At 43.8% G+C, this 14029-nt stretch overlaps 1 protein-coding gene across 1 annotated transcript in view; it reads right to left on the bottom strand.

The window, feature by feature from the left end:
- ugp2b (UDP-glucose pyrophosphorylase 2b) overlaps positions 1-13561 on the bottom strand; it is a 40920-nt gene extending 27359 nt beyond the window's left edge. The window contains exons 1-3 of the mRNA XM_067989525.1: positions 13477-13561; positions 5522-5658; positions 3132-3239 (exon numbers count right to left, since the gene is read on the bottom strand). Of these exons, the coding sequence (XP_067845626.1) occupies positions 3132-3239; positions 5522-5626 (213 nt within the window). The 5' untranslated portion in view covers positions 5627-5658; positions 13477-13561. The remainder of the gene's footprint in view (positions 1-3131; positions 3240-5521; positions 5659-13476) is intronic.
- Between the last annotated feature and the right edge of the window lie 468 nt (positions 13562-14029).

Genomic DNA, 14029 nt, shown 5'->3' on the forward strand with positions numbered 1-14029 from the left:
CTGGCCTCCAAAATGTGATACTAGCCACCTTGTAGCAAATTTATTCCCTCTTCCCACTTATACAGCACATTCCATTATTCATTCCCTTCATCTGGATTATGCCTTTAAATTAATGTTGCAAATTAGTCATTGTCTCAATTTTAATTAACAAGGACCGGGAAAGAAATTCTCAATACTTAGATCTAGGGGCAGGGGAGAAGCACATTATATTGAAAATACTCCCCATCTGCCAAAATTAGTTTTTTTTTACTATTAGAAGTGCTGTATCTTTTGAAGATTCTTAGTTACAACAGTACTTTAGATATAAGCAGGAGCAGTACAACACAGAAAAATGTTAGCAAGTCTACAAGGGCATTTTCCAATAATTGTAGAAAATCAGCAAGAATAACTCAACAGCTCTGAGTTAATTCACTAAACGATAGTTATGCTGATCAGGAAGATCCCAAGTTTAATCCTTGGTTTCTATCACGTTAGATAATCTTGGCCATAATGCCATTAGGGGGGGGCGTTTCAATTAGCCTCCCTGCCCATGGATTGGGAACGCTGCTGGAAATATGTACGTGTGGATGTCAAGTGAGAACAGGAGGAGAATAATCTGCAACGTCTTCATTTGTCAAATAGCCTGATAATATGCACTGTTCAGAAGAATGGTCTCTTGGGCAAGGTATTAGAGGGTGATCAGTGCCCATGGAATCAAATCCTAGCAAGGTGTCAACGCATTAAGAGGAAAGGGGGAAAAGTCATCAGCACAATCTCATTTATCAATATGCCTCTGACCTCAGAGTCACTCACATTTCAGTGGCTGAAAGCAAGTGTGTCTGAATGCTGGGCAATAACAATCATTCAGTAGATTCAGATCTTTTCCAGAATTGGAGTGTGTTAAGCTGATCTCTGATAAGGCTGAAGCAGGAATCTATGGAGTAGGGTAGGTTGCATTAAATTGCAAGTATTTATTAAGTAGGACACTCATCTCCTTCTCCCTATTTTCCCAGTTTCAGTATCACTCCTGGTGGGTCAATCTTCATCTGTGAGCCTAGAACATGGACACTAGTAGTCCATTCAACAACAGAGGGCAACACAGTTGAATCCAATCGTGTTTAGCAGATGTCCAAATATACACTTTTTAAAAAGTGTGTTTCTCTGGATAGCCATCATCAGTAGAACTCCCTGATTATAATTTTTTCTGACTCAAACACTGGAATCATCTGTCACGCCTGCTACCATTGTAGTTGAGATCAACTAACGTCACAGACCAGGAGATTAAAATATTTCTAGTCTTTCTGACTCAGCAGCAAATTCACCCAAGCCATGGAGGAAATCCAACTGTATTTTAATTTATAAACAATCTGGATTTGTTGCTGCTGTTGTCAGGGTGAGGAAGGGAAAATTGAAAGAAAATGGATTGCTAGTCCTTTAGTCAAATTACATTTTAATCACTGTCATTTATTTTTAATTACCACAAAGATTGTATAGTGGTTGCAATATCCTGAAGACTATTTTAATATTCAAATAAAATGTAATACTTTCTTTTCCCTCCACCACATGAAAATCATATCATTTTGCCCATCTAAACCTGAACCTAATGAGCAGACAATTAGAAAAGCATCTGTTTGTTTATGGTCCAGACTGCCATGTCTTCTTGGCTGAATGAAAATGCATGGCATTGAACAAGGGGCATTAAAATGGAAGAAACTAATGGCATGTGTAGCTGAGGCTGCCACCTTCCACAAAGACCAAAACTGAACAGGCAACAGGACAGCTGGGATCATGCCATGAGCTCTGCTTGCTTTGAAGATCAAAAGTCACTAAAGACTTTAATTGGGATTGCAATTTTGTTATGGTAAATTCTGGGTAAAATCATGGATGAGTCACAATTAAAGTGTCAAAAGTCATGAAAATCAAATACTCATGGAAAAGCCAAAAGGCTGAATAAATTAATGATAGGATAACAATTACCTGACCCGGCCTATTCCAATCTTGAAATTATGTTTGGGGTTAAATCATTATTTAAACAACTCTTACCAAAACATGGATCCATAGAAAAACTTGAACCGTGGAATCCCTGTATTATTCCACATTAAATTTTAGCTTTGCACATATGAATCAGGGAGAAATGGTTTATTCCCCCTGAAAAGTGTGTATTCCCTTTGAGTGGCATTAATTTTGTCGCAGAACTATGTTAGAGCGATATGGAAGATGCTCATCGGTTCAGTGATGCCATTAAAAGACAACCAAGCTTTCTGTATGATTGAGATTAGCCAGGAACCAAATCACATGACAAAACGCTCACCCAGAATCTGGCTCCAATGCAAAGTTGCTGATTTAAAAAGTCCACGACTGGCAGTTCAAGCTCGATTTCATTTGTTTTCACAGAACGCACTGTGAAGAGGGATCTTTCTCTCCCCAAGCAATCCTTTTCACCTGAATCTCTAACATCTGCACTGTGCTCAGAGTTTGAGTGACTCAGTACTGACAGCAGCACTCAATGAGATGGTTTTAATTTGTTTTTCTTTGTCTCAACTTAAAAAAGGGATGTGTGACAAAAGGTACAGCCTAATTAATAAACTAGTGTTTCCACAGAAACAGAAGTGGTGGGGGAGACATTATGTAGGATTAAAACCTGTATGTATTCTTACATTTTCACTTCGACATGATTTTATGTCAACATTTAACATTGAAAAAATCTAGGTAATCCATTATAATGTAAATTCCCTATGTAAACAGGCACTGTAGTTTCTGGCTGGGACCACTAGTGGCATTGTAGCTCCACTGTACCCTGTACCACTGTCTCCTCTGACACACCGTGAACAACACTACAGGAGATCTGCTAGTATTTAAAAAGAGACTGTTGAGTTCACATTTTAGAATCTTCTGGTCAGCCACTGAAAAACTTTACAGGTGGAAACCTTAAATGCAGCAGTTGTTATAGCAGTGAAGGATGGAAGGGAGCAGCATCGAGGTCATATTAAATCCCTATTTATTACTTAGATTAACTTCACACCACAAGAGTGAAAAATATTCCAGTTGCAGTGTTTTCATTATAGTTATTTATTGGTTACAGGCATTGTATTTCTATCCAATACAATCACTTTAGTAGTTGTCTACAATTGCACTGTATGCACAGAACTTACAGATTCTTCAGGTGCTTTTTGAATCTTCTCCCATTCTACTGAAGGACCCTTCCTCTGCAGTAAACTGTGAAACAATTGCTGGAATCCCTCAATGTCTTTCTTCATTTGCTTAAATGAGAAACAATTAATTATATTAAAACATTTCCAGGCATGATTTGACATACAAAGTGTCCACAACACAAAAAAAAACTGACGGACAAATTCTATTGTACAGAATTGTTTATTTCTTGGCATTTTCATCTCTATGCCCATTTATTCTTTGCATGGAGGTGGGGGGGCAGTCCCTGAAACTAATTAACTAAAAGACTTCAGCATGTTGAAAGCTCTCCAGAGTTGGCAAAATATTTGTCATTATAACCAAGCTTTCTGTAAGACACAAAGCTTTACAGCATCAATATTTGATTTGAGAGCTGTGCGAATTGACTGGATAACATCTTCCCATTTCAAATCTGTATGATTAATTAAAAAAAACATGAAACTCAACAGCTGCAGCTTTAAAATTAAAAAGTCAGTCAACCAGCAACTTCTAGCAAACTCACTTAAAAGTGAACTTTGAATCAAAACTCAAAATTAAAGACAGCCAATTATTTTGCTCAGAAACATATTATAAAGCTTTCTTTTTTGAAAGCTGAACTTGATTCCCACTTAGCGCACAGGAACGTTAATAAAAAAATTTACAATGCACCCTATGTTTTTGGCTTCTCACTAGCTTTCAGTTAGGAAGCAAAGAACCACTCAATGCTCTTAATGTCCAAATTCAGTGTCTACTTTAAATCAAAATTGTGAGCGAATGAATTTGAATCTGTGAAAATGACATCTTTTTTTTTAAAAAAGATCCTGCAATATTAGACTATCCATTAAAAATCTCTAAATAATTAAATTAATTTTAAACTACAGTCATGAACAACTGTTCACTAAAAACTTAATAAAAAGTATATTATGTAAATTTTCTAACACTTGGCATACTAGCAAATGATGTGCCTTTATTTACCATAAAGCCCCCAAAAATGACAATGGATGTTTGCTCATTTATTTTAAGGACTAGTGTAAACCTTCTGGGTACTTTGAAACTAATTTATACAACTAGTTTAAATCAAGTGGTTTCTTGAACACCACATATCTGCATTAAGTCCAGCTCACCCACCAATCCAGCCCTCCCTAAACCCCTCTCTCCTCCTTTAAGACGCTCCTTAAAACCTACCTCTTTGACCAATCTTTTGGTCACCTGTCCTAATACCTCCTTATGTGGCTCGGTGTCAAGTTTTGTTTGATAATCGATCCTGTGAAGCGCCTTGGGACGTTTTACTACGTTAAAGGTGCTATATAAATGCAAGTTGTTGTACATTGGCTCCTTATCATTTAAAATCTTCATCTACAAATTCTTCCACAGACTCACCTCATCCTACTTCTGTAATCTCCCTTCCAGTCCTTCAACTCTAACCTCGTGTGTAACCCCCTCCCTCCATTTCATCACTGGGGAAGCCTTTAACTGCCTCAGCCCTACTCGAACTGCCTTTCTAAACTTTTCCACCTCTATTCTGCGGCGAGTGACTCACCTCCTGACTCCCCAAAGCCTTTCCACCATCCACAAGGCACAAGTCAGGAGTGTGATGGAATACTCTCCACTTGCCTGGATGAGTGCAGCTCCAACAACACTCAAGAAGCTCGACACCGTCCAAGATAAAGCAGCCCACTTGATTGGCACCCCATCCACCACCCTAAACATTCACTCCCTTCACCACCGGCGCACTGTGGCTGCAGTGTGCACCATCCACAGGATGCACTGCAGCAACTCGCCAAGGCTTCTTCGACAGCACCTTCCAAACCCGCGACCTCTACCACCTAGAAGGACAAGAGCAGCAGGCGCATGGGAACAACACCACCTGCACGTTCCCCTCCAAGTCACACACCATCCCGACTTGGAAATATATCGCCGTTCCTTCATTGTCGCTGGGTCAAAATCCTGGAACTCCCTTCCTAACAGCACTGTGGGAGAACCGTCACCACACGGACTGCAGCGGTTCAAGAAGGCGGCTCACCACCACCTTCTCGAGGGCAATTAGGGATGGGCAATAAATGCCGGCCTTGCCAGCGACGCCCACATCCCGTGAACGAATTTAAAAAAAAAAAATTTCTCCCTACCTTTAAAAAGGGTTCCTTACAACCCATCTCTTTGCCCAAGCCTTCTATCACTTCAACTCCCCTACAAATAGTCAACATCCATTCCTTTCTCCTTCGTGAAGTATCTTAGGACATTTCATAGAATCATAGAAAATCATTAAAAAGTTTTCCCTCATGTCACCTTTGGTTCTTTTGCCAATCACAATTTTTTTTTAATGCTAAACGCTCTACATAAAGTGGTAGCTGCTGTAAAGAAGAAAAATACATACTTGTTGCTCACTCTTTGTAGCAGTTGCCAGTAATTGAGCAAGCTCCTTTCCCATGGTACTTTCCAGCTCCTGGCACTCAAACTGGGCTATCCCACCTTTCGACATGGTTGTGGTAAAATGTGGAGGTACAGAAATACCTACAACATGGGGAGAAGAAAAAGCAATTTATCGAAATACAGAAATACACTATAGAAATTCATCACATTACAGTAATCTTACGAGATGGTGCACTGACACGGAATCATCGATTAGTAGGATTTGATCAAGATCCTAAATTAAATAGGGTTTATCAACTACCAATGTCTGGATCTCTCAAAATCTTAAAACAGTATGCGCTAAGAGGCCAACAGGAGCATAACTAGCTCTTGAAAGGTCCCAATTAAGGACAAGCAGCAGCCTGGCAGCATTAAACTTCCAGATGAATCGAGACACTAATAAACCTGATGCAAAGGAATTATAGAACGTGTGTATTTTGTGCTGTTTGTCTTCTTTACTCAGGACAACCAGCAAATATAAGAAATAGGAATGAGCTTTTTGGGCCTCAAGGGCCATTTTGTCAGGGCTGAGGGCAAACAGGTCAGACACCCTTGATCCAGAACTACACAAAGAATGGATACTTGGGTGAGGTATTACAGGTCACCTGTAACCGATGTAAGCATACCAAGGCACGGAGTTGCCTTCATGAGAAGAGGGAGGAAAATGGTCAACTCTGCAGAGGCATATTTTATGATTCCAAGAACCTTGTGTGCTCCAGGCGGAGGACTGTTCCCCAAGTGCAACATCATGGCATCAGCTCCAAATTTGGCTGGAGAGATTATTTTAAAATGTAATAATTTAGAAATATTTATGATCAGAGTGCCAGGAAATGTAACATTTCTTATTTTTATTAACTGTCAGCATCAAGTAGAGAATGGAGCAAATGCGGGGGGAACTTTACTGCACAATGTATTTTTACATTAACTTAAAGAGCACCTCCATCAGACTAGTGCGATATTCTGTTTCCCACACCAGCTACTACTGTGGCCCAACCAATTGGTGTTGAATTAGGGGCATACTTATGGTGGACTCATCAATTAACAGCAAGTTTTTAGATCAACTTGGCCATCACAAAATGATTTATAGATTGTGGTGTCATACGATTCCAGTAGTTTTTGTATGTAGTGGTTATGAACTGTCAGTAACCAGAGGACAAAGATTTAAGGTGATCAGCAAAAGAGGAAACTTTTTTTTTAAATGCAGTGAGTTGTTATGATCTGGAATGCACTGCCTGAGAGGGTAGTGGAAGCAGATTCAATAATAACTTTCAAAAGGGAACTGGATAAATACTCTGAAGGGAAAAAATTTACAGGGCTACGGGGAAAGAGCCGGGGAATGGGAATAATTGGATAGCGCATTCAAAGAGCCGGCATAGGCACGATGGGCCGAATGGCCACCTCCTGTGCTGTACCATACCATGACACCATGAATACCTAAACATTTTCAGCATGCTAGAGGACACTGTTCTCATTTTCATAGTGAGATAAATCTAGTAGTTTGACATAGTCCATTGTCAAACTACTAGAAATGGGTTAGTTAAAATTCTAGTAGATTTCATTTTAAATGAGTTCAAGTAATACTCTGGGGAAAGATTTCAGAAAAAAAAGTGAGGCTTACGGTCAGCTCCTTATGTAAAAAAAAGTTTTAAAATGTACTCAGTTCTGAATTTAGCTTTTCAACCTAAAAGAAATAGTCATTCCACATATCAGGACAACTGTGGCCTTTAAATATGCCCCAAGTTTATTTTTGATATGTATGGTGCTTGAAACAACACTGGACAATGTGGAAGTGGATGTATAATTTTCAGTCAATGCTGGAGTTGGTAAACAGTAAAATGCACTCCCAGAAGTGTAATAAGGTTGCCTATCATTCCAAGGGCTAAAGTCAAGGAAAGTGGCAGCCCTTCAGTTTACAACTTTTCCGATAATGCAGCAGTCCATGAATATGGGTTTGGGCTGACAAGTGGCAGATAACGGTCGCACCTTAAGTGCCAGGTATTGTCCATGTCGAACAAGAAGCCTCCCAGCCATCTCCCCAACTTTGAACAGCACCATCATTGCTGAATCCCCCACCAACATCTTGAGGGTCACCACTGACCAGAAACTTAAGTGGATCAGCCATAACGATAATGTGGCTACAAGCTCAGGGCAGAGGCTGTATACCCTTCAACGAGTGGTTCACTTCCTGATCCCCCACCGCCCCCCCCCACCTCCATCACAGCAACTGATGATAAAGAACGTGCCCTTTCACTGGGGTCGAATGCAACAGGAAGCTACTGATTGTCTGAAAGGTTTGTTGGCCAAATCTGTTTCTTTGGCACGTTTCAACAAAAATAACTCGGACTCGAATCGTGACAGATATGAGTCCAACCAGATTAAGTGCAGAAACAGGATGGAATGTGGAGAGCGATCAGTTATGTGAGTAGGAGCCTAATGGACGTGCAACGATTCTATTTGCATTAGCTGTGATGTGGGCATGTGAGCACTTCAATATTTATGTATTCGGCTGGAAGTTTAAATTGAGAACTGACCATAAACCATTGGGAGTACATTTATTCCAAATCGAAGGCATCAGCATTGAGTTGAGACTACAGGTGTATGTCTTCAAGGTGATTTGCAAGCCTAGTAAGCAAAACATTGACATGTTGTCTAATTGAGTCCACGAGGACACTATGGAAAGGGCTGTCACCTAGTTGAGGACGTATGGATAATTGCCAAGCAGGCAATAGCTTGGTCTCCACAGCAAGTGGAAGGGGAATCTTTTGCCAACATAGAGTTGAAAACGTTAGTCAGTGCGTCTAATCTGGGCACTGGGACGAGTGTCACTACCCAAAGTACCTTCCTGTGAAGGAGGAACTGCTAGTGCTTTGTCAATTGGTCATAAGAGACGACTGACTTGCCATCCCAAGAGCATTGAGGGAGAAAGTCTTGGTGTTGGCACATGAAGGAATGATAAAAAATGAACAATCAACTGAGGCTCAAAGTGTGCTGTCCAGGAATGGATTGGGACACGAAGTGAGTGTGCAAATGTCGCTGTGGTTGCCAAATGGTAGGATCGTTTTCTCCACACGAGCCACTGGTCCGAAGCAGGCTGACAAGTGGATCATGGCAGGATCTGGTGGCGAACATTTGCTGGCAGTCGTGGACTATTTCAGTAGGTTTTTTTTAAAAAGATAAAAATCTTGTAGAATTACAGTGACAAAGTGAGAGCGAAGCAGATCTTTGCGGAATGTTGCTTTCCCTGCGGGTCAACCATAGTAGGCAATTGGTGACCGAACAGTTTGAGCAATATTTGGGGCAACACGGTGTAGAACATTGAACTATAACTCTGTACTGGCCACAGACTGATGGTGAGGTGGAACAGCAAAACAGAACACTACTGAAGGCTACTACAAATGGCACAGACGGAAAGAAAAGACTGGAAGCAGGAAATGGTAACATTCCTTATAGCACTCCACAGGCAACGACAGTTGTGACTCCAGCTCCATTAATGTTTGGATGTGAGCTACAAATGAAGTTGCCGGAAATACAGCACGATGCCAGAGATCAGGACTGGAAGCTGAAAGTTGAAGGGAAAGCATACATGAACGGACATCAACAGCCAAACCGAGCAAGGGTAAGGTTGGCAATCAGGTTTTAGTGAAGGTGCCGAAAACAGGTAAACTGATAGCGAATTTCTAACCTGAACCCTACACTGTGGTGAGAAGTCACCATCTGTAGTGAAATTTAAGTGGCACATATCATGCGTAAAGAAGCTTATGGGAGAGGCAGCGACCCAAGCCAAATTGAAACCATCACAGAAGGAAGAACAGAAATCGAAGGAAAGTTGCACAGACCAGAGGCAAGTCATCAGGAAGGATCTCATGCAGAGGGAAGACCATCATGGTTGTGAAAACTCTCTCGTCACCAAGGAACTTTGTGTTGATTGAGTGAAGCAAAAAGGGAGGGATCTCGAGTACTATATGGTACTGTACTTAATGAACATGCACAAGTTATGTGGGTGTTCTGGGAAAGGAAGCGATAATTGCAACGGTCAAAGGGCTTCCCCCATTTGTTTGTGCCATGTGTTCCTTTATGAGGGTCTGATTACTCCAGCGGTACCAATACACTAGAGCAAGGAAGCAGACACAGAAAGCTGCAAGAGGCCAGGGATAGCAAGACTCCAGCTGCATGCTGATTAGTTCAATGCAGAAACATAGCCAATAAAAACCAAATCTCGGAGTTAACACCATTACTCCAAGAAATCTGGCAAACACCCATCTCCGCAGGTCACGTAGTTTTCATTATCCAGATCACTGGAAGAGTAATGGAAGTATTGAATTATGATTCCCACAGCCCAAATAAGGAATTAGTCTACGAGATATGCACGATCAGGTAGCTATAAAGCACGTTTAAGCTAGCTTTAAAGAGGTCAGTTTTTCAGGACAACCCCCATGCTGGAATGTGAATACAGTCAGATGAACGGTGGTTAAAATGTTAATATAAAGTTGTCTACCCCTCCCCCACCCCCTCCAAGACCAAGCAATAAGCAATTTGGTAGCTTATTTCCAAGAAATAAACAATTTGCACCCATTGTGTTGGCGAGGTTGATCTTCTCCTGACTGAACAGTCAAGAACAAAGCATAATCCAGACATTAAAAAAGGTCGGCTGGTGTTTGACAACAGAGCTCCACCGGCAGTCAGGTAGCAAAAGGTTGAAAAGGGAATGTGCAGCTATTTCCAAAAACGAGACTACCTTCCTTGGTGTCCGTATTATACTTTATTCCTGACTCTCCAGTTAGGAAAAGATCAACCTCCAAACAATTAATCTCATGACTCTTCACTAAATAATCAGGAGTTAACTGTCTTCCCTGTATCTTGATGGACAGAACAAGATATGGTACTCTGTGTGGTCTGACCAGAGCATTGTACAGCTTAAGCATGACTCCCTTTAACTTGTACTCTACTGTTTTGCTTGGATCACCGAGAATTCTGTTTGCTTTGTTGACTGTTGCTCCAGTTATTGGGATGTTGAGCACCTTGTCTATTAATACCTCAATCTCAGCTTCACTCTTAGCTACTTTAACACCATGAATATTTATGCATTTGCTCCTTCTTATATGCCAAACTTTACAACTAACCGGTTAAACATTTTTAAAATTTGCAATAAAGTATATTCTACCAATCAGAATCATCTACATTTTTATGCAGTATCCTCATAGAATGTTACAGCAGGAGGCCACCGTTTGGCCCATCATGCCTGTGCTAGCTCTTTGAAAGAGCTATCCAATTAGACCCACTCCTCTGCCCTGCAAATTTTTACCATCCAATTCCCTTTTGAAAGTTACTAATGAATTTGCTTCCACCACCCTTTCAGGCAGTGCATTCCAGATCATAACTTGCTGTGTAAAAAAAACATCACCCCTCTGGTTCTTTTGCCAATGATCTTAAATCTGTGTTCTCTAGTTATCGACCCTCCTGCCAGTGGAAACAGTTTCTATCCATCTACTCTATTAAAACCCTTCATAATTTTGATCACCTCTATTAAATCTCCCCTTAACCTTCTCTGCTCTGAGCACAATCCCAGCTTCTCTATTCTCTCCACAACTTAAGTCCCTCATCCCTGGTATAATTCTGGTAAATTTCTTCTACACCTTCTCCAAGGCCTTGACATCATCCCCTTCCTAAAGGATCACTTGACTTTCATCTTACTTGTTTTTCCAGTTTTCACTTGTAAAAGGCACTAGTCACTTTCTCACTACTTCAGGAAATGCAATTAACTTAATACTTTCATGTGTTTTTTTAAAAAACAGAATACATAACAGTTTAATTCAGAACCTATAAGATAGCTAATACTGTGTTGAATTATTTTTCAAATGTTTTTGTTTAGCTTATGGAGTCCAAATAGGTTTAAAGTTAATATATACTAGAATTTACATTTCAAAATGTTTACATTGCAGTAAAATGTCAAAATAAAATATATTGAGTCACAGCAAGTATGGCAGTAAAGAATAACCATGGTGCACTTCATAAATTAATTATTACAATTACAGACAACTCTAGCAACGGTACAAAGTAAAAGCGCCCCGATTTCTACCCATTTGCTTTGATTGGAAATAAGCGTGACAATGCAAGCACATATTAAGCAGACGTGCCCCCGAGCATGCCATGACCTTTCAGCAAAGCAAATATGTCCTCTTTCGCAATTCTGAACATCCTCGTCAGACCAGTACAGAGCGACAGGAATTAACACACCTTCCACAGACCGAGAACTCTGTGCAACATTCGCCGTATAATTAACCACATAAGAGTCAAAACAATATTTGCAATAGTGGCTATGGACCTTTCCCGAGATAAGCTACAAGTCAATAATCGAAATGATAGCATTGACTTAAAAAAACAAAAAAAAGCTCGGTTTACATTCCAGGAGTTCAAGCGCCAAATTATTTCATTCCCTTTAAAACAAAAAAGTTTGGATCATATAATCAAAGCCCGACGTTATTTTAGAATGATGGAATGGTGAGCGCAGGAGGCCGCCATTCGGCCCGTCGTGCCTGTGGTAGCCCTTTGAAAGAGCTGTCCAACTAATCCCAATCCCCTTTTTCCCCACAGCCCGGCAAATATTTCCTTTTCGATTCGATGCACTTACCGTTCGACATTGTCAAAACTTGGATAAAAGCACTAACGACAGTCAATCCGCTTTTGAAAGCAAAATATAATGATCCCAGTAGCCTTGTGGTAATGTTTAAAGCGTACACAATGTTGAGAGCTGTCGCCAGAGCGCAGCCGGGCGCCGTCAGAGGGCGTGAAAATATCACTGAAAAATCTGGGAGTTGGACACTGCTCCGCGGGAACCGCCGGCTGGAGCTGCGGGGATGAGGGAGGCGGGCTGGGCCGGGACTGGACTGGAGCTGCGGGGATGAGGGAGGCGGGCCGGGCCGGGCCGGGACTGGAGCTGCGGAGGATGAGGGAGGCGGGCCGGGCCGGGACTGGAGCTGCGGAGGATGAGGGAGGCGGGCCGGGACTGGGCTGGAGCTGCGGGGATGAGGGAGGCGGGGATGAGGGAGGCGGGCTGGGACTGGGCTGGAGCTGCGGGGATGAGGGAGGCGGGGATGAGGGAGGCGGGCTGGGCCGGGACTGGAGCTGCGGGGATGAGGGAGGCGGGCTGGGCCGGGACTGGAGCTGCGGGGATAAGGGAGGCGGGGATGAGGGAGGCGGGCTGGGCCGGGACTGGAGCTGCGGGGATGAGGGAGGCGGGCTGGGCCGGGTGCTGCGGGGATGAGGGAGGCGGGCCGGGCCGGGACTGGAGCTGCGGGGATGAGGGAGGCGGGCCGGGCCGGGACTGAGGCGACGCGCCGGCATTAAATGCCGGCCCGGTAATAAAGTGGGTGTTTAAACTTTAGCGGATCCCGATCCGCCCCGTCAAAGCACCAATCTGAGGGCGCGCCCGCCTTTCCTCCCCGCCGCGCGCGCGCGCCCCCGCCTCACGTTCACGCCGCGCGCGTCCCCGCAACACGTTCACGCCGCGCGCCCCCGCCTCACGTCTATTTAAAGGCAGCGAGTGGAAATTAAACCAATTTATATCGGGGACACCGCCCACAAAAATTGCACTTCAGCGTCGACAATAAAAACACGGTCCCCGCCTCCTCCGCCCGGGTGCGGCCCGGTCCCCGCCTCCTCCGCCCGGGTGCGGCCCGGTCCCCGCCTCCTCCGCCCGGGTGCGGCCCGGTCCCCGCCTCCTCCGCCCGGGTGCGGCCCGGTCCCCGCCTCCTCCGCCCGGGTGCGGCCCGGTCCCCGCCTCCTCCGCCCGGTCCCTTATTCTCAGCGCCTCTTCACGCCCTCTTTCCCAGTTCGGTTCAGCGGCGGCTACGGGTCAGAAACAAGCCGAACCCCCTCGGGTATCGGGCGGTGAAGCGGGAGGCCCCCGGGGCCCACACCCACCTGCAGTTGCGGATTGCGGCTGCCGGCGAACTCGTGCCCGCGCCCGCGCCGCGCTCGGTCACCCGGGGGGGGGCGGGACCGGGCGGAGGGAGGAGGGAGGCTCCCATTGGTCGAGGACGCTGATAGGCTCCCATTGGTCGAGGACGCTGATAGGCTGCGACTCATGTCAATCAGCGACTAGCGGCAGCTTGCTGACGTCACACGCGCTGCCTGAAACAGATTCAAGAGTAAACTTTCAGAAAGGAGTTGGAGCAATGGTCAAATGGTCAAATGTCCAGGGGCAGGGGGGAATGGGGGGGAAGATTGCATAATTCCTCCAAAGAGCTGCCACACGCACTTTGGGCCGAATGACCTCCTTCTGTGCTGTAATATAGGGTCAGGCGGAGGCCATTCAGCCCCTCGAGCCTGTTCTGCCATTCAATGAGATCATGGCTGATCTGTATCTTAGCTCCATTTGCCCTCCTTGGTTCCGTGACCCTTAATCCCCTCACCTAAATCTTTCAATCTCAGTTTTGAAATTTTCAATTGACCCCCAACCTCAACAGCTTTTTGG

The sequence above is a fragment of the Heptranchias perlo genome, chromosome 8 (assembly GCF_035084215.1).
Source record: "Heptranchias perlo isolate sHepPer1 chromosome 8, sHepPer1.hap1, whole genome shotgun sequence".
NCBI lineage: Eukaryota > Metazoa > Chordata > Chondrichthyes > Hexanchiformes > Hexanchidae > Heptranchias > Heptranchias perlo.